Raw genomic sequence first — 21,235 nt, forward strand, 5'->3', positions numbered from 1 at the left:
TCCACTACTTCATTAGAATTACCAACTGGAGACCCAATCTTTAATACATGAGCCTTTGGGGGACACTCTAGATCCTAACTATAACAAGCAGGATTTATTTGATACATTAGATGTAGGACTCAAGGGTAATCCCAAAGATCTTGGCCCAAGCTACTGGGTAATTCACCCCAATGAGGAAAACTGTGGAAGCAGTAGGTTTGAAAAGGCATGAAAACTGACAGTTTACTGCAGGCAATGGGAAGTTTGATATATATCAAATATCTTAAATATCAAAATAGAGATGGTGAGGAAACAATTAGAAATGGGACTGGAATTCAGGGGAAAGATCTAGGAGACATAGCCAGGCATGGTGGTGCACACCTATAATCCCAGCAGCTAGGGAGGCTGAGACAGGAGGATTGCAAGTTCAATGCCAGCCTCAGTAACTTAGAAAGGCCCTAAGCAACTTAGTGAGACCCTGTCTCTAAATAAAATATAAAAAAGGGCTGGGGATGTGGCTCAGTGGTCAAGTGCCCCCAGATTCAATCCCTGCTACCAAAAACAAAAACAAACAAAAAACCTAAGAGATACTGTGTAAATAACACTTAAAACTAAAGAAACATTCAGGGGGTGAGTATAGGAGAAAATAAAGAAAAAAGTCCAAGGATTAAGTTCGGAAACACTCTCACACTTAAGATATCAGAAAAGGGTAGATTCAGCAAAAACAGAGAAGTTGAGAAACTGGAGAAAAACCAAGACTATTTTTCAAAGAAGCTGAAAGAAGAAAACATTCCAAGAATATTGATGATAAGCTGAGTACGAAAACTGAAAATTGGCTATTGGATTTATTACACAGAGGTCATTGATGATTTTAACAATGGCTGCTCCCATGCAGTGGTGAGGGTAAGTACCTGATTATAACTGATTCAAGAAAAAATGGCATAATTCAAAGATGTGGAGAAAAAAATTAAGACAGGAGATTTTACAGCATACTTGTATGCTAATGGGCATAACTTGTAAGAAGAGAAAACTGACAATGCAGAAAAATGATAATTATAGGAGTCATGCAAAGCTGGAGCATTGGCCTTGAAGAGCAGTAGGAATGGTTGATTCTCAGTAACACGAAGGAAGGCCTCATGGGCATCCATGCAGATTTGGTGGTGGTGGTGGTGATGGGGATATAGAAGTTTTCTTGATTATTTTCACTTTCTTAGTGAAACCAGAAATACAGCAATCAGCAGAGTGAGGATGAGGAGGGGCTACTAAGATTGAGGATGAAGAGATGTGAATAGGTTCTAGAAATAAAAAGGCAGTATTCACAGAATCAAAGTGATTAGACACAGGAAAATGTGAGACAAAGGAAACAAAGATAAACTCCTGCTTTAGCCCCTGTGTGGATGGTGAAGGTGTCTTCCATTCAAACAGGGAAACATGTGAGAGGAGAGGTCTGGGAGTCGTGGAGTTTGAGGAAGGAGCAGGGAGGGGTGGGTGAGAAAGAGGAGAGAGAAAAGAAGAAAAGAACCAAAGTCCCAAATCAAAGTGTTTCTAAAGAGTCATTATGTCTTCAGCTCAAGTCACATGCAGATGTTCTGACCTTAAAAATTAAGCCACAAATGAGAGGAAAAACCCCTCTGGTCTCAACATTATCCCTTTTTTTATTTCAGAAAGAGACCTTACTATATCTACAGGAAGGAAACAAACTTACCTTATATTCAAGTACTTTAATTCTCGATCCCCTCTCCAAAACACACAAAGCTGGAGGCATTGTATAAAGGTATTTTATTTAAAAATCAACTGGTTTGTATAAATCAGTTATTTTTCACTTTCAATTTTCATTGCCTGTGCTTGGGAACACAGGGTGTGATATTTTTCTGGGCTTACGGTATAAACTGACATGGTGTTCAAGAACTTGTCCAGTGGGCAGAGTTTGTCAGGGCAACCTCTTGGCACCTGTTCCTGTGGAAGAGACATAACTCAGCAGGTCCACTAAAGACCATATCCTTCTACTGTCTCGAGCCCAGCAGTCTGAGAGGCTCTGGCCCAAGTGGCATGTGCATGAACACACATAATACCAAGAAGGCCCCATTAGCCAGTCAACTGCCAGAAAAAAAATAAATACTACAAACCGCTCATATAAGCCACTCAAGAAATGCTTGTTGAATTGACTGAGAGGACTCAGTCAAGTGATATCACTGAGTTGGGACAGTTAAAGATCTCATTCCTAGGGAGAGTTCTGGTCTCTTTTTTGGGCATCAATGACAACCAGGCTGTTAAGAAGTCAAGGGTGCTGGCAGTGCACGTTACCTCCCAAAGATACAACTCTGGATTTTCAAAAGAGGACTGCCAGTCAGGATGCTACATCCTGACAGAGACTCAGGAGAAGGGCAGGAGGGTGTTCCTAAATGAGTCTGACAAAACTAGGATAAGGACCATCCAGTCACCACATGCCAAGTTTTGCTCTAGCCCTGGGTCATAGCTGTGAGTTACCCTACAGGACGCAGAGAGCTGAGGGTACCAATGGAGACTCCACTGGGTCTCAGGAGGGAGACTTGATGCTAAACCAGTTGGGTGGCACTGGGGGACGATGCCTTGCCACCACTCAGTCCTGCTCTGAGGTCTTACCTCTCCATTGTAATAGAGCTGCACAAACCACTCCTTAGATTCCTGATGCTGGTAGAGTTCCATGGTCAGATCAACAGCAAATGGGGGCCACTTGTGGTCAAAAATCCCCAGGGTCATTAAGAGAGGGATGAGGGTCACATCATGAGTTGCATAGAGGTAGAGCTTTCTGAAACAAGGAAACAGTTCTCCATAGTTCTTTACTTTGGAACTCTGGAGGCCTAGGGTTCCAGGTTCTATAAGTGGCTATGGAAGCTCATGAGCCATTTCCAACATTTTAAAATGTCTTATGGATATCATATCTCTGTACATGGAACGAAGCTGTTCAAACTAAATCTATTAAGCAAATATCTTTGTTTTGGACTATTAAGATATCAAGGACTATTAAACTATTGCTTGTCTCCTTTGAGTAAAGAATAACACCTCAGAAATCAGGTGACATCAGCAATCAATTGAACCTAACATAAAACTCCTTTGAAACAGGTAGTTGGGAGAACCCATATTCCTACTCCTAATGTTGTCACAGAAAGAGTCTCACTGGAATTACTCTCCATGCCTCCTCTTTCCCATTCACTCATACTCCTGGTAAATTTTAAGGAAGAAATTGAGCATGTGTGGATCCTGCCAGCCTATGGAGAATGTTCTTCCTACTCTCAGCCATCCAATGAGGTTAGTAAGGGAAGCTCTGCTCCTTATTGGGAAAGCTTGCAGTTTTAGAGAATTGAGTTCATTTCAAAAGAATATTAATAAGTCTGTTTAGTCTTCAACAGTCTCCAAATGACTTCAATCAGTAATAAAGATGCCATTTTAATCTACATTTGACTGATGCCAGTATCTATCTCTTGGGATGGATTCAGGATTTTATTTATTGACCCCCCCACCCAGAAGCCTAGGACTGGATCCTGTAGTATTCTATAGATACAGGGCAGAGAGTAGCAAGGCAACAAAAGGCAGAAGAAATGTAGAGTCACTGTAGGTACTGGGACAGGGAAAGGCATTTACATGATTTGCAGCCATCAATCTTGACCCAAAGTTCCTACATGTTTCTGTTTTCATTCACTGTCCCATAGGCCTCCTATGCTGTGCTATTTCTAGCTCTGTGTAATGTCTCTCAAATGTAGTCTCTAACAGTGCTTCTCCAAAGTTAAGGTACATACAAAGTTAGGGGATCGTGTTAAAATACTAATTATGCTTCAGTAGCTCAGGGTGGGGCCTGAATATCTAAAATGTTCCTGGGTGATGATGAAACTGTCTGTAGTTCACACTTTGACTAACAAATGCCTGGGTCAGGTAACATTCCAAATTGTGTGGTGATATGAGGTTCCAGGCTCTACAAAAGTGTCAATGGAAGCTTGTGAGTCATTTCCAACATTCTAAAGTGCCTTATGGATATCACACCTTCTGTATACCAAATGAAGTTATTCAAACTAAATCTATTAAGCAATTATATTTTGAACTATTAAAATACCAAATCAGTGTGATATAAACATGTCTGTTTGACAAACAGTAAAAAAATATGGAAAAATAAATTTAGGGCTCTTGTTGGCTAAAATAAAAATTTCAAAACATAGTCAGAAGGATGCAGCAGGAAGAAAGTTGAAAAGATTGTGAAACTCTTTGGGACTTGTGGCCTCTGAAACATCTAATTGTAGTCGCACACAGCCTGGTTCTTGCCTCCTCCAAGGACTTCCCTCCCCCTGCTCTCAGTTGCAGAGTGGAGCTGTTGTATTAGTACCTGATCTTGCTGGGTGGAGTGGCAGGGTCCACAGCTTTTTGCAGGTTGCTCTCCAGGATGTGTAGGAATGGGCCTACTGCCATCTGAAGGCTTTCCCTATGAAAAGTGAAAAATATTTAAGCACCCAGTGCGCAATCAGCACTCACGGGATATACACAGGTTCAGCCCTTTATGACCTCAGGAACCCACTCAGACAGAGCCAAGAAAAAGACAAGCAATGCAGGAGGGGTGACAAGGGGCAGGAAGGAGAAATGGTGCTGCATCAAGCTGGAAGGTCCTTTGTGGACAAAGTTCTCAACAACAAAAACATGGGGATACAGACCTGCTATGAACAGAGCCGAGATGAGAGGGGCTGGGGAAGTTGGGGAGTGATGACTGGGATAAATTATGAAGAACTAGGCCTTGAAGAATAAAAGAACAAAGCCAAGAAGGACAGGGGTAATGATATCCAAGAATTCCAAAAGGGCCTTCAAAAAATTAATCCGAAGGAACAACCTCCTAAATTATGTTTCCTATGTTTCAGTTCTCCTTCTTTGGCACTTTAGATCATAAGGACATTTCTTATTTATGTCTTACTTAATTGACTTAATGAGAAGTTGAGCATTAGTGCTCCCCGGGTTGGCTCTGTAGCTCCCCCATTTTCATTCTGTGGCTTATTACCTCACAATCATAAGGCAACTACTCTAACTCAAACCATATCCTTTCACAGCAGGAAGATGGGGGCTGGCAAGTGTGTTTGTGTGCCTCTCAGTTTTTATAAAAGAGAAAACAACAACACCTCTCCTAGAATTTCCAGAACCCAGTCGCTGACAGAAAAGAAGAAGGCTGCCCATGACCGATTCTTATTCACAGTGACTGGGTAAACTGCCGACTTCATAACTCAAGAAATGTTGAAGCAATGGATGAAGAGTAGGTAACCAACATTGCATGTGACATGTACCCTCCAGAAGAATGTGAACAGGCCAAGTTGGATTGTGAAGTTGTAACCATTTGTCCTTGAAGAGACATCAGTTTTATGAAACCAGGGCTAATTGGAATAGAAAGGACAATGGATTAGGAGAAAGCAAACTATGGTTCAGCCTAATCCAACCTGCCTGCCTGTTTTTGTAAATAAAGTTTATTGGAACACACCTGTGCACACCTGTGCCCAGTCTATTAAATATTATCCACACCTGCTTCATGTTGTAAGGGTAGAGACAGGTAGTTATAACAGAAATGGCATGAATTGCAAAACACAGCACATTTTTTCTTTTTTTTTTTTTTTTTTGCAGTACTGGGGATCGAACTCAGGGCCTTGTGCTTGTGAGGCAAGCACTCTACCAACTGAGCTATCTCCCCAGTCCCAGCACATTTATTAAGTATGTATATGTGTGAACTGGGAAAGGGAGGGCAGTGAGTGACAGTTTAAGTCTAGCAGTGCCACTTCGTGAACAAAAAGGGGAAGGTGGCAAGTTCCATGGAGTGGCAGCCAAGTGAGTGGCTTGACTGGAGCCTTCTGGATGCCCGAGTCTAGTGCACAAGTGGCCATGCTGACTGAAAGTCAATGCAATCAGCATCTACATATCAAGAGAATATTCAACCTTTGGGTTTTGGGGATTGGCTTATTTCACTTAGCATGATAGTCTCAAGATCTATCCATCTACTGACAAATGTCAAAAAGTCATTCTTTTTTTATGATTGAGTAATATTCAGTTGTGTATATATACCATAAGAATGGGATCTTAATTAGAATGATATATACTCCAGGTCTGTATGAATATGTCAAAATATACTCTGTCATATATAACTAAAAAGAACAAATAAAAAAAATTTTAAAAGTCAATGCTTGAGTTATTTGCAACACACTGCAAATTCTTGAAATGTTAGATGTATACACTGAATGCTCTTACTCTACCAGAAAAAAGAGGCTTCTAAAATGTGTTAAGAGGGGAACCCTCCCTTTTGGTAGTTAAGAAACAGGCCTTCTAGAAACAGAATCCCAATACCCGTAAGAGAAAGAACAAACACAGGATTGTTAGTCAGAGGATTTGGGTCCAAGTCCTGGCTCTACCACTTACTAGCTGAACCCAGGCAAGGTTGCCCCAGCTTCTTTACCCACCTTACAGAGAGAATGTGAAACTGATATGTAAATTGTGACATGATAAAGAAAGTGAGAAGTAATTATTCTTCCATCAGACTCCACAAGCCCCACCAAATCGTCTGAACTTCAGAACAAAAGGAAAAAGTGACTAAGAGACACTCAGCATGTGGTGGCTCCATATTCTGTGTAACAGGGAATGGAGGCACAAGGTCACCAGCCCCAGATCAGAAGTGTTAAGGACTTGGGTAGGCCAGCAAGCAGGGTTGCTCAGCCTCTTGGTATACACAGTGATGCCAGCTGACAGGTGTAAGCAGGCCTGATGAACCTTTCTTCCCAAGTACTTGGAGATCTGACCAACTGTGACTTTGTGCCAGCAGCTCCAGAAGCCACTCACCTGTCTTCCCATTGCAGCATGTACAAGGCTGTGTCCACAGCTCTCTGTTCAATCAACTGTGCAAATCTCTTCAGTGTTGGGCAGCTCGGGAGGCTGTGTACCTGAAAGGACCACAGACACAATTTTAGAAAGACAGCTTCTTGCCCACTGAACCTGGCAGCTGACCAGCTTCCATGGAGGCTGCAGGGGCCTCTCTTCTGGGAAGGGCCCAAATCCTGGGAAGGGCCCAAACAGCTCAAAAAGTTATACTTCCAAGTTCCTTCCAAAGTTATTTATTCCTAAAGAGTTGAAGGGCTAAAATTAAAAAAAAAAAAAAAAAAAAAAATTTCCATTTCTGATGGCTCCCATCCACTCCAAAAAAAAATTTTATTGTATTTTTAAATTTAAAAAAATAAAATACCAAGACAAGGAATTCACAAATTTCCACTTGGCTTTCATTTTCCCTAAAATGATTTCTAAAAAGTATGCTATACAAATGCTTTATATCAACTCTTGCCTTATAACCTTAAACCAATTTGCACATAAGCACAAGGTGAATTTATGCCTCTGGGGCATATGGTCATTTTCACAAGAGAAGGAAGGAGGATCATACACTGCCTTCAGGTATCCAACCTTTGAATCTAGAGAAATATTTCCCACGTGTAATCCTCTTTATGTATTTATTACATAAAAGAGATTCTATGGCTAGATTAGTTTGAGGAAAACAGACTTAAAGATTAACCAGAGTTCTTTATTATAGGCATCTCAGACTTTTTAATATGATGACAAGCACATACTCTTCAAAAATGATAGAATAAATAAGGATTTAAAAATTTTAGATCCTAACAGACACTGGATGTAAAGTTTACATATAAAAACTGAGCACCATTCCCTACTAACAATCCCTCCCTACCCATCACCCATGCTACCCTTACTCTCCCCAACACACACACACACACACACACACACACACACACACACGCACACACGCACACATCCCAGGTATTCAGAACAAGTTTCCAGAAACTGATCTAGAGTTAAATGTCTGTGTTTCTGAGTGAGGAGTTCTTGATCATTCCTATCCCTCCTTCATTGCTCCCTATCCCTCTATTCTCACATCTATTCCATCTGTAAGCCTTACCACAGCTGCCTGCAAACCAGAGGGCCTCCATCCACTTCTCCCCATCTAGTTCTAAGTCAGGAGCCAGCTCATCCAAGTGTCTGTCTCATGGTCGCCAAACCCCATGGCAAAAGGGAAACTAACCTGTTCAGCAGCCATATTGTCTAAGAGAATGAGGAAGTCCACTTCGACGCTACTGTCAAGGCCCATCTCTTCCTTCACTTCTTTTAAATCCACTGAGATCTGTGGCTGCAAAGCAGCAGCCTCCTTCCGGCCTCTGCCAAAAGATTTTCTTTTTAATTTAAAAAATCATCCTTTATATTGTATAGTGATCAATAGTTTAGAAAACAAGTTTGCTCAATCTTTTTGTTGTTTTTTAAATTTGTTCTAATTAGTTACACATGATGGTAACTAATTGACACATTGTACACAAATGGAGCACAACTTCTTCTTCCTCTGGCTGAACATGGTGAAGAGTCACACCTGTAGGGTAATCATACATGTATATAGGGTAATAATATCCATCTCATTCTACTGTCCTTCCCAACCCCTACTCCTCCTCACACCTCACTCCCCTCTGCACAATCCAAAGTTCCTTTATTCCTGTCCCATTAAGGATTAGCATCCTCTTGTCAAAGAAAACATTTGGTCCTTGTTTTTTTGGGGTTTGGCTTATTTCACTTAGCATGATATTCTCCAGTTCCATCCATTCACCTGCAAATGCCATAATTTCATTCTTCTTTAAGGCTGAGCAATATTCCATTGTGTATATGTACCACATTTTCTTTATCCATTCATCTGTTGAAGGGCATCTAGGTTGGTTCCATAGGTTAGCTACTGTGAATTGTTGCTCAACCTTTTAAGATCTCATTTAAGCCTCACAAATACCCAGTGGAGCAGGTTGTATTATTCCCATTTTACAGATGAATAAATTAAGATTCCAAGAGATCAAATGATTCATAAAAGTAAGTTAGCAAGAATCAGGGGCAGAATAAAAGGTCAGATTTTCCAAATCCTACTGCAGATTCTAATATAACAAAAACAAGGATAGCCCAGATCTGAAAATAGCATTCTCTTTCTTCTATGGAATACATATTATATAGTCTTAGTGCAGCTCAGACACAGTTGAGGAGTAAAACGTATCATCAGTCCAAGAAAATCTACCCTATGTGGCAGCATGCCAGTAAGAAAAGGGAAACCTCTGTTTTCTGTCTTCTTGTGCTTGTATACCTGGATTTGCAGGTTGATGACTGGCTCAATTATTTTCTATTTAACCTGTCCATTTCCTCATCAACCCCACTCTAGAGACCATCTGTATAATGACGTATAAGGAAAAGCCCTATTCATGACTGTACAATCATCTCTCCAGTTCAGCCTGTGGCTTTGCCCAGACTCCCTGTACCTTCACTATGAGCCTGTTACCATGAGCAAGAGCTCCTTTACTTCCTGGACAGTGGAAGTCAGACCTAAGTTTAATTACATCCCCACCATTCCTCACCCACAGAGGGTAAGTCGGGGCAGACCCTCAGGGCAGGCAGAGTCTGCCAGCAAAGATGAAAAAAGGTGCCCCCAAGGAGAGCAAGAAAATGGGGGCAGTTACCTGATTCTCTGCCTCAGGTTCTGGCAGCTTTGATAGTTGGGGTACAAAACTTCCGAGTCTGCCTCAACAGTGTGGATGATGACAGGCCCTAGAAGGAAGGTGGGAAGCATAAGCAAGAAGAGGTTTCACTACATTCTTCCCCAAAGCCCCACCTCCTCCTCCTCCTTTTCTTTGTCTACATACAGAGCGACTCCAAAAGGGCAGAACACAAGGTCACTCCTTAAGGAGAGCAAATGCCCCAAACATACACTGGCCCTGACAACAGGAGCTCTTCTCTGACCTAAGCATTGGAGAAAGGAAGTAGCAGCCTTATTTTGTCCAACATGCCATCCTACTGGGCCATGAACAGACTAGAGCAGGAACAGACCTGGATTGGATCACATTTCATACATTCTGAGGAACACACTTCAAGATCTAGAGTTAAAAGTCTGTGTTCCTGAGTGAGGCATTCTTGATTTTCTTATATCATGTTTCCCTGTACCATTCTAAAAACATCCCTGCTTCGAAGCACTGCCAGCAATGAAGCATTCTAATAAAGAATGGGTTATCAATAATTTGCTCAGAACTAGGTTATTTTCTTGCTTCCCAAAGTTCAATGTCAAAGGCCAATATGCTGATTTACCATAGAACAAACTAAGAATGGTGGCCACAAGGCCATAAATCCTCAGACTGCCCAGTCTTGCCCAAAACAAAAGCCAGCCTTCTACAAGAATTGCTAGGAACCAAAGATTAAACTATAATGTTTCTTATATATAGCTGCAGCTCAGAGCTCACAGGTATCCTTGTTTCCTTCTCTTAATGATTGAAGGTATTCTAACACCATCCCACACTCCACTCTGTGCCAGAGAGGGCAAGGCCCTGTGGCAGGTTCTCTTTTCACACAGTTCAGGTCTAATGGCAAAATAAACATCTCCCATCAGCAGCAATTTGGAATTCATGGAGGTCAATCCACACAGCAACTAGGTAAACCTAGGTCCCAAAGAATTGATAATCCAAACCCCAGGCTTTTAAAAGTAGCCATGGTAACTTTACTAGAATATCAGAATTCAGACAGTCTGTTGGTCTGGACAGAAGGAAACCACACTGAAGGTCTATCAGTTAAGTCTTGAATCCTTAACTAACCAGCAGGGCTGCCTTGGGAAGTCACTTTCTTTCCCTGGGCTCATCTGTAATCACAGGGGTAGAACTGTATCAGTGATTTTCAATAGTTTCTAAAGCAGTGGAACCTCTCCCCACCATTATATAAAACAGTAAAAGAGATATCTGCAAGGTGGGGGTTCAAAGCCGAATCTATTTGCATGTCTACGTCCCCTCCTTTCCTGTAGTTCCTATGACCCCTCTAAACAATCCTGGGGTTCTGCATGAGAAGATGTAGCAAAAACAAACCAAATGATCAGCAGCCCTTTCTACATGCACATATCTTCAGATATGTAGTTGAACATAAAGGTGAAAAGCATGAATTCTGATACCAGACTGCTAGTGTTTCAATTCCACCTATACAATTTACCAATTTTGTGTGCCTAGGCAGGTCATTTAGCCTCTCTTAGTTGTCTTACAAAAGGTTCCTCACAAGGTTACCAAAAGAATTAAACAATATATGTTAAGTTCTTAGAATAATGTTTGATACATACCAAACCTTTAAATGCTAGGATAATAATAATTGACAATAATCTAACACTAATAACAGTACAGACTATATTCCACCTGGAGTCTGCTACTGGTATTGCAATATTGGAACCACAGTTTATAGTAAATAAGATACACTTGAATAGACACTCAAATATAAACTGAACAAAGGACTGACCAAATGGGGCAGACAACAATTTCTAGCTTCCCCTATAGCCTGATTCTCCATAGTTTACACATAACTCTCTGGTGCTTCTCTAAGATTTTATTCCTAAAGTAAAATCCAATGTTGTACCACTTCCATTCACAGTGGCACCTTCTGAGGTTCTTTGGCTCACTCAAGTCCCTTGATACTGGGAAAGGTACAGAAGTAGCTGTAACAGAAGTCCAACTGGAGTCCCCATACCTCTGCATCCCATGCACACAACTGCTAACCAGTAAGCCACACAAAAGGCCTGCCGGAAACCTGGGGCCTGCCTGAAGATATGGGACCACCAAAAGACAACTTTCCTTCTGTCACACTTTTGGTGTTTCTAGGAAGAGGACATTTGGTCTTTTTGAAGCTGAGCAAATGATGAGCTTTCAGAAGATCAGGTATTGTGGATTATTCTAAGAATAAACCAAGAATAATCACAGGCTTTCAAGAAGGGCAAGCCCATCCTGTTGGCTTTCTGTTGGCTAGATCACAGTGTCTGTGTTCAGCAGTCAAATGCAGCAAGAAATTAGCAGCAGCACCCAACCCAGCTAAGGCTAATGCCAGCTTCCTCTGGCCTGGAAGTTTCTGTTATTACACATTTTTTTAAAGTTTGATGAATATTTTATTTCTATTTGAGATACTGCTAAAGAAGCTAAATAAAATAACAATAACCTTTGCCTTATGGCACCATTTACTAGTTTAATACTGATGAGGTCATGATGATCTGAAACTCAGGCAGTGATTCAATGTACACCTGAATGAATTACAAATGATAAAATGCAGCCTCTTTTTTGGGGGGAGCAGGGATTGAACTCAGGGGCACTTGGCTACTGAGCCACATTCCCAGTCCTTTTTTGTATTTTATTTAGAGACAGGGTCTCACTCAGTTGCTTAGCACCTTGCTATTGCCGAGGCTGGCTTTTTATTTTTATTTTTACAGAATGCATTTTGATTCATTTTTCACAAATGGGGTTCAACTTTTCATTTCTATGGTTGTCCATGCTGGAGATTCATACCATTCAGGTAAACATACATGTACATAGGGTAATGATATTTGTCTCATTCCACTATTTTTCCTTCCCTCCCTCCCTCCCCTCTGAGGCTGGTTTTGAACTGGTGATCCTCTTGCCTCAGCCTCCCCTCTTGAGTCACTGGGATTATAGGTGTGTGCCACCACACCTGGCCAAAATATAGCCTCCTTTGATGGCCAAAGACCCTAGATATATGGGATCCATGAATGAAAGAAATGCAGTTCTTGGCAGTAAAAAGTTGGGGAATTGCTGACTGTAGCCATTCACGGCTTAATGTCAAAACTCAAACTCAACTAAGAAAGGCTGAACAACACCATCTAGGTCATACTATGAATCAGCACCAAGATGAGAGGGCCCCAGATCTCTATCCCCACTGCCCTCATTTCCTTTCAACAGTGTCACTGCTGTTCATGAGATCCAGACAGAACAGCCCTGTGTAGCTTGTGTAGAAGCCTGGGAAGAGAAGTCAAAGCCAGAGGCACATAAGAGCAACTGATGAACTGCCATTCATAAAAAGGTCAGGCTGGAAAGGACAGTATATGGCTAGGTTGGAACAGACCCTCCAGAATAGGTACCCCCAGAAGTCACATGTACAGAAGAGAGATCAAGGAAACAGGCACCAAAAAAGAGAGGGTCTTTGGGAGAGAGCTTCTCAAGGGACAGGGGGCTGACTTGTAGACCCCAAACACAAACCTTCTTTCTGACGTTGGAAAAGCCCAGCCAGCAAACAACGAGTAGACTCCAGATTCCGATACATGTTAGTGGAACGAGCACTGGAAAAAAAAATGGAAAAGGCAGAGATGCCCATAAAAGGAAAATTGAATTATATATTATACTATCCCACAGAGCAGCTAGGAATCTTTCATACAGGGCTCTATGGGGTTAGGAAGAATATTTTAGCTCTCTGTGGGATTGAGTTTCTTGGCTGCCCCCAAAGGACTCAAAGGTCAATGAATGTGACCTCTAGTTACTACCTGTTCACAGGATAACTGCATCAAGACAAACTGTGCCCTGAACTACTCTGGGAAAAAACAGGAGCCCTCGGGGGTGTCTGGACACCTCATACTCAAGACCTAGGGGCAACATATCCTTTTCTAATGACTCACAAGACCTCCTGTGGGTTGAAGGTTGGTGAAAGAAAGGGAATGTCTTCTACATAGTTCATCCTCAGTCTCTCTCCCAGGGCAAACATCTGCTGCATGCCCACCTTGGTCAGCTGCCCAGCCAACATGCCCCCCTGAAGTGGGGAAGAAAGACAAGAATCAAACATCTGATAGCTGCTGCTCTTGGTCCAGAGAAAAACCACTGAAGCTTGCAGTGGGCCCTAGAGCAGGAATGCATTGCTCACCTTCAGGGTGGTCCTGCTGTATTGAGAGTCATAAGGAGAATACGGTTTCGGCCCACCAGCTAGATCGGTGACTGTGTAATTAAATTGAGTTTGGGGTGGGACCTCTAATAGCCGGGGGTTCCACTCTACCTGTTGTGACCATAAAAAACAAGATTAAAAAAAAAAGTTTCTTGAAACTCACAGCATTAACGTTAAACCAGTGGCCCCACGGAACACTTAGCTACAATCACTCTGACATTAGGCTTGCAACCTTCCCGTGGGAGGAAAAGGAAAGAAATTTTAACTCTATCTCCAATTAAAGGAAGAAATGACTATGATTTAGGATTCCAGGTGTTCTCAGCCCAAGCCCTATTATTGCTACACTAATACTGTTAGGGCTACTTTGGCACTAAGCCCAAGCTGAAGGGGAAAAGTAGCCGAACCGCCTGGCAAGCACATGCTTGGTGAGTGAATGAATGAAATATGATCTCAGGGACCATGCCTGTAAGAATTTCTAAGGAATCAATTTGTAGGTTTCCATGCCTATAAACCCTGCCCCCAATTTAGGATTCTGTTTAATGTCCCTTGTTATCCAATTTCCTATCATTCAATTTCTAAAATAAACCACTGCCACCTAAGAAGCCTTTGTTCCTTTCTTATCTTCCTTTGTTCCTTACAATCTGGTTCCTGCTTCAGCTGTACTATAATGGTTTCAAGATATCACAAGTGGCCACAAGTCTTCTAGCTCTAACTATCTATAAAACTTTTACTCTCAGGAGTGTTCCTCCATATGCCAGCTCCTCTTCTCAACCTATTTTGTCTCTCTCAAACTTACCACAATTTTCACAGGCCCCGAGATTCAAAATTCCGACTTCCTGCTACACCACCATCCCTGCATCAAGCCCTGTTGACTGCTCCAGAACAAAATCACTCGGAATGATCCTTCCATTATCTTACTGTCAGAGTATAAACTTTACTACCTCAGGCAAAAGACACCTCCTTTCTTCTTTCACAGTTAATCATGGCCCTTCTTCTCAATTCTGATCCTAGAACTTCCCTGGATAAAACCCTTTGAAGGCTCACAGTTGTAAGATGGCTCAACCTCCTCTCCAGCACCCCTTTAGGACTTCTTCTGTCCTACACTTACCTCTCAAGTCACACAACTTTGTTTCCTTTAGCATCATCTTCACAACTTCCAGCTTTTCAACATGATGTTCCTTCTGTCTAGAATTTTTTCTCCTTTCCTCTGAAAAGACTCATTCATTCCATAAGATTCAATAAGTCCTGACCATGGCTGAACTTATATAGCAATCTCAGTGGCTCTTTTTGGTTACCTTTACAAACTGTTCTAGGAGAGTTCCTTCACTGGTTCCTGTTCAGTAGATTTAGCTTTCTGAGAAGAGAGTCTGGGTCATCTATTAGACCTTCATATTCTGGAATCCCAAAAAGGGTGTGGCATACCATACACACAATTAATAGCTCTGACAATCTGCCAATTCCTATGTAAGGTATCAAGCTTGAGATAATTTGACCTTGTCTTTTCTAGATTTTCAGATTAATAGAGGAAGCAAGCTCTGAATATAAAGGGCAGTGATAACATAATAAAAGAGAAATGTGCTATAAGAAACTGGATGAAGGCCATCATAGTTCAAAGGTAAAACAGACATTCTTTTCTGGTTGAGGATTCAGGGAAAATCTCATAGAAGGAATTATATTTGAAATGAATAGGATTTCGACAACCAACAACTTGGACTTGTTAGTAAGGAGGAGGTAAGAAGAGACAGGGACATTCAGAATTCCAAGAATAGCTAGAAAACTTGAGCAAAGTAGAGATGCTAAAGTATGTATGTAGCAAGGAATGGTTTAGTTTATCTCAACCTAGGAATGGTTTTCAGGATTTTTAATTAGCAAATGCCAAGTAAAACTGAACATTTGATTTGTATATGTAAAGGCAAAAACTGGAGTTTCTCTAATCGAAGTGCCAGTAAGAACTCAGAGCCCCAGCCAGTCAGCATCCCACTGGTCCATGGCACCACAGAGTAGTTTAAAAGTCACCAGTCTATATCATAGTCGGAATGGGAAGACCAGATGCAGGAAAGTCAGTTTTATACTGTCTGCAATAGTCTACATGAACACTGTTAGTCAGCTTTTCATTGCTATGACCAAAATACCTAAAAAGAAAAACTTAGAGGAGGAAAAGTTTATTTTGGGCTCATGATTTCAGGGGTTCAGTCCATAATCAGTAGACTCCATTGCTCTGAGCCTGAGGTGAAGCAGAACTTGGTGGTGGAAGGGTATGTGGAGAAAAGCTGCTCTGCTCTGGCAGCCAAGAAGCAGAGAAGGGGGAGTACGGAGAGAGGTACCAGAAATAAAATATAAATCCAAAAGCATACTTCAAGTGACCTACTTCCTCCAACCACACCCTAGCTCTACCTATAGTTATCACTTAGTAGTCCTTTAAAATCATTAGTCCATCAAATGGATTAAACCACTGGTTATGTTACCACTCTCATAATATAATTATTTTACCTCTGAATACTCCTGCATTGTCTCACGTGAGCTTTCCGGAGACACCTCATGTTCAAACAATAAAAGGACCTAAGATTTCATCTAAGGCAGCAAGAATAGAAGAGATAAATGTGAAACATTTGAATTACTAGATAAAAGCTTTATTTGGTGGCTGGGTTGATAGGTAACTAGGGAAAAAGAAAGGAAAAATTACTTTGATTTTAAGCCTGTGTACATAATGTGGAAAGGGTAAAGGAAGTACTCCTTGACTAAAACTAAGACAAAGACACAAGAAACTGGGAAACTGAGTTTGGTTTTGGTCATTTAAAGTTTGAGTTAAGTCCTCTGTGTTCCCAGTACTCTTGGCATATTCCCATAATTGAAATGTTTTGTCTTTCTCCATCACCACATTGAAAACTCTTTTAAAACTGAGAAGAAATTATCTATTCTGTAAGCCCAGAGTCTGGCAGAGTCAGATACCTAAGTCTACAGGGTCATTCGGCTTCACTAAGAAATCTCCTCTTCTTAGCCACCAATAGAGGACCTTTGGTGTCTCCCAGAAGACAATTCCTGAAGTCCAGGTCATGTCAAGTCTAGAGTATGCATTTTCAGATGATCAAGAATGAATGAGCCAGGTGCAGTGGTGCACGTCTGTAATCCCAGCTGCTTGGGAGGTTGAGGCAGGGGGATCGAGAGTTCAAGGCCAGCCTCAGCAATAGTGAGGCACTAAGCAACTTAGTGAGACCCTGTCTCTAAATAAAATACAAAACAGGGCTGGGGATGTGGTTCAGTGGTCAAGTGCCTCTGAGTTCAATCCCTGGTACTCTCCCCCGCTAAGAAAAGAATGAATGATACATCAGTTTCATATATGGTGTCTATCCCACATAAACACTCTCATCCACCTTCCTCCTCCTCAGCCTCTGAGTTAATGATAAAGACTAACTTGATAATTTTACGTGTATTTATACCCCATCTCCAAAGAGAAACAGATGACAGCCATACCCAAAATCTAGTAAGACAATCAATTCAAAGTAGGTAAGAGACAAAACCAAACAAGTATAGGGGTGAAAATAAGGTTATAAAAAAATAAGGTCACTAAAAAATGCATATAACAAAAATCCATACACTTCTCATAGGTGGACCACAAATTGGCACTAAGCTTTCTGACTTTTAGATAAAAGGAGAAATTTGATCAGCTAGACAAGTTTAAAGATAAAAGTAAGCCAACTGTTCAGGAGAAGTACACCATTTCTAACCTCCCAAAGGTCCTCATAAAGAGAATAGAGTAATATAATGGATATCTTTCCAGTAGTCACAGCAATGAGTTCAGTGGGATTATTTCCCCCAATTCCCTCAACTCAGAATGATAGCATCTCACCAAAGCACATTCACTGGAGGCAATTCTATACTGGGATCAATGTGCTAAATTCTAAGTAAAAGAAATCATCTACATAGAGGTAAACAAAACGCTTCCAGTTTTAAAATAAAACAAGAGTTTTAAACATGGGTTATACACTGGCATCAAACGGACATTTTCTAAAAAGTTACTGATGCCTGAGTCCCATCCTGGGCTAATCACAAATGAACCTTCCTGGAGGTGAGGTCTTTACTTTTTAATGATGTAAAGTCCAGATAATTCTAAAGTTCACCAGAGAAAATTTTACAGTATCTAGATACCTGGGCCAAATAAATCAGAACTCTGGGAGGAAGACCCAGGCATCAGTATTTTTAAATAACCCCAGCTGAGTTCAATATCCTACTAAGGTAAAGAACTATCACTACAGAAAAATGGATGAACTGACCGGGCACATTCTTCACATCTACTTCCTGAATACCACTTTTTTCAGCTGAGCTTTGGATAGGAATTAAGTAACAAGTTATGCTTCCCAGCTAATCTATCTTGTCAAATAAAAAATATACCTCAACGATGAAGTTAGCATAGGTTGGACTTTCTTTTATAAGAACAGAGGAACCTGCCTGATAGGGGTCATCTTGCCACTGTCTGGAGAGGAACTAGGGAAACTTAAATGAAAGACCAAATCTCTTCTTTTGAAAGAATATTTGGATCTACTGTAATGATCAGGAAAATGGTTAATTAGGTTCCATACTTTTATTTTCAAAGCACAAACTTTTATCAAGACCGGCTAAACCAAGAGTTATTTAAGCCATAAAAAAAAAAAAAAAAACCCTCAATAAAACATCAGTTTTAAACAATACTACTTTCTTAGGATTTGTAAAATAACTGAATGAAATGACTTGTCACACATTTATCTATAAACCAGTCAGAAATCAGGAAACATGTGCCAAAAGCAATTTTAGTTTTGGAATTGTTGCTGCAGGGTCCCACCTGACTATAATTAATATCAGAACCAGAAAGATTAGAAAATCCCAATAACCTATCGAGTGAGACACTGAAAAGACATCCTGAGCCAAGGCCATCCAGAAACAAGTTATAGAAGGTTGATGCCAATCACTCACAGCCTAAATTGAAAGAGGGTTGGTTCCACTCCTAGCTTTTATGCACAAGATTTTATTCTAAATAACCAAAGAGTTTTAAAGCATCTACTTAAAGTCTGCCAGTATGATCTGGTAGGAGAGGTATTGTGCCTTCTATTATAGCAAAATGAGACCATGGACTAAGATATTCCACATTTGGTAGTTATACAGAGAGAGAAGATGAATGAAGTTAGTATGGTAAGCAATAATGGCCCCTTCTACCCATAAAAGCATAAGATACCCATCACATACCCAACTGGCTCAAGAGAAATCTCTAAAAGAAACTAAATCTTTTTACAGGGCTTCAGGGAGAACATGTACTGTGCACATTAGGCCCAGGTCTAGACAGTCAAGCTTTTATTCTTTGCTACCACTGATAACCTTGACTTTAACATGAATATAATATATGCTCCTATCAATTACTTCCCAGCCCTTCTGTAACAAGAATAAATGGAGAAGAATGTGGGGTGGGAGTTGCCCAAAAGATGGGCCATATGTTCACAAAATGAAAAGGAAAATTTAAAGATCTATTGTTAAAAAAAAAAAAAAAAAAAAAAAAAAAAAAAGGTCAGGAAAAGGAATGAATAAAGGCCAAAGCATCAAAAAGAAATTCTAGAACCAGATAGAAAGTAGTACAGCCACAGAAAGCCTAACTAGAAACCTATAATACAATTAAGTGCCTGCTAAGATATATTTGAAAAGTACCTTAGAGATTTGCTTTCATGTGAGGCTAGTTTTGAAAATTGGGTTTTAGGTTGTACAATGTGAAGATTACAACTCTCAGTTTTTTCTAGAAAGCAAGTATGGTCATGAAGAGTGGACAACCTGTTTGATTTGCTCCAACATCAACCTAGGATAGGAAATATACAAAGGCATTCCACAAGTAAGTGTGACTTGGGGACCTGCATCCAGGAAGGCTAACCATTAAAAAAAAATTATTTGTGCTTTAATCATATTTAGTCATAATTAACCTGGCAGATTTTAAAGCATTATATCCACAAAATTAGCCACTTTCTAATAGCCACTTTTTCTACAACAAATCCCTTCCACTGTAGGTTTAGAAGCCTGAAATGTAAAAGGAGAACCCACGACACAACAACTGTTACCAAAAGATCTCCAGCTAACCCTGAAAACAGGTTGTAAAATCTGTTCCCAAAGGCATTGACCTATTACTCAATGTGAGCCCATTTAAGGTGGTTCCTGTTACAAAGGTCCCTGAAACAACTTGACAACAAAACAGTCACACACAAGGGTACTGCACCCTTTTAACTCAAATTACCCACACACTTGTGAGAAACGCTGAATTTCTGGTCCTACCCCATACCTGCTGAATCGGAATTCGAAATCTGCGTTTTAAAATGACCCCCCCCAGGCGATTCTTATGCACCTTAAGATGCGCAGCTACACTATAGCTATGGGGTGAAACTGGAAGTTTGGAGACCGTCCTAGTCGGAAGGGTCAGCGGACCTGGAGTGGAAAGAGCGCGTGAAGGGAACGAGGGGCGCCAGGCCAGAGCTGAAGGAAATCGCTGTTTTCCGTTTGTGTGGACTCAGCCCAAGCCCCAAGTGATACTCCCCTGCTCCCCTGGTGTGTGTTCCGCATGGGCACCTGGCACCCACCACGATCTTCGCCCATCACCCCGACTAGGGGTCGATCTCTCACCTGCTCCTCCAGCGGGAGCGGCTTGAGAGGACTCCGCGCCCCGTGTCGAAACACGACCTGTACCATTTTCAGCTCCAGAAGGCTGCGATCAGCAGGACCCTGGTCACCAGCCGCCCGCAGCTCGGCCAGGGCCACCCGCCGCTGGTGGAAGCAGTACGCCAGTGAGGTCAGGACGCCCACGGGGGCCCACACTCGCATGTTGAAGGCACTGGTGATCATGGTGGTAGCCCTCGCTGCCCTCCGGGGTGAGGCTCGGGCGCCAGGACTCAGTGACCGCCCCCAAGTTCGCGGGAACTGACGGGGAAGCACATCCAACACCCCAAACAAACAGGGACCGCTGTACCTCCCAGCCCTGAGGGAAACCCCGAAGTTGGAGCGTGGGGGGAAGATGCAGAGGTGGGAGCAGCGAAGACTCCCTGGGAGTTTTAACCCGGTCGAGGTTGGCCGCTCCAGCTGCAGACTGGGCTAGGGGGAGTTCAGTTCCTTTATCTTTCACCCTCTAAGGAACCTGAAACTTGCGTTTCAAGTTTGGTCCCAAGTACTCTTGAAGGGATGGGAAACAGTCCTGAACTCCTCGGCGGCAGCGGATACACCAACAGACGACTTGATTCCACTTTCCTAAAAGTTCCCACCCACTTCCTTACCCTCCCGGAGACCTGTCTCTAGTGGACCCGCGCAGAGGAGCACGGGAAAAGAAGTCCCGAAGTGACGCTCAATCAGGGTTCTCGGGCCTGTGAGAACTACAACTCCCACAAGGCTGCGCGCTCCCGGGCTCCCTTTGGGGGTTGTACTGGCCACCTGGGGTAACTAGGGGCCTGCTCGGGCCGACCAGGGAATGGCCGAGAGTTTATTGCACCCAGGAATTTGCCAGGAGGAAACGCGA

The 21,235-nt window shown here is 41.8% G+C and overlaps 1 protein-coding gene across 1 annotated transcript; it reads right to left on the reverse strand.

Annotated features, from left to right (window-relative positions):
- Positions 1-1,739: 1,739 nt before the first annotated feature.
- ACP6 (acid phosphatase 6, lysophosphatidic) lies at positions 1,740-21,002 on the reverse strand. Its single transcript, XM_079124702.1, has 10 exons — positions 20,353-21,002; positions 13,708-13,836; positions 13,466-13,596; positions 13,053-13,132; positions 9,507-9,594; positions 8,051-8,183; positions 6,808-6,908; positions 4,334-4,429; positions 2,602-2,767; positions 1,740-1,935 (listed from the first exon to the last, which is right to left on the reverse strand). The coding sequence occupies exons 1-10, from the start codon at positions 20,569-20,571 to the stop codon at positions 1,792-1,794; spliced, it is 1,287 nt and encodes a 428-aa protein (XP_078980828.1). The 5' UTR covers positions 20,572-21,002; the 3' UTR covers positions 1,740-1,791.
- Between the last annotated feature and the right edge of the window lie 233 nt (positions 21,003-21,235).

Source organism: Sciurus vulgaris (assembly GCF_902686455.1).
Source record: "Sciurus vulgaris genome assembly, chromosome: 1".
Taxonomy (NCBI): domain Eukaryota; kingdom Metazoa; phylum Chordata; class Mammalia; order Rodentia; family Sciuridae; genus Sciurus; species Sciurus vulgaris.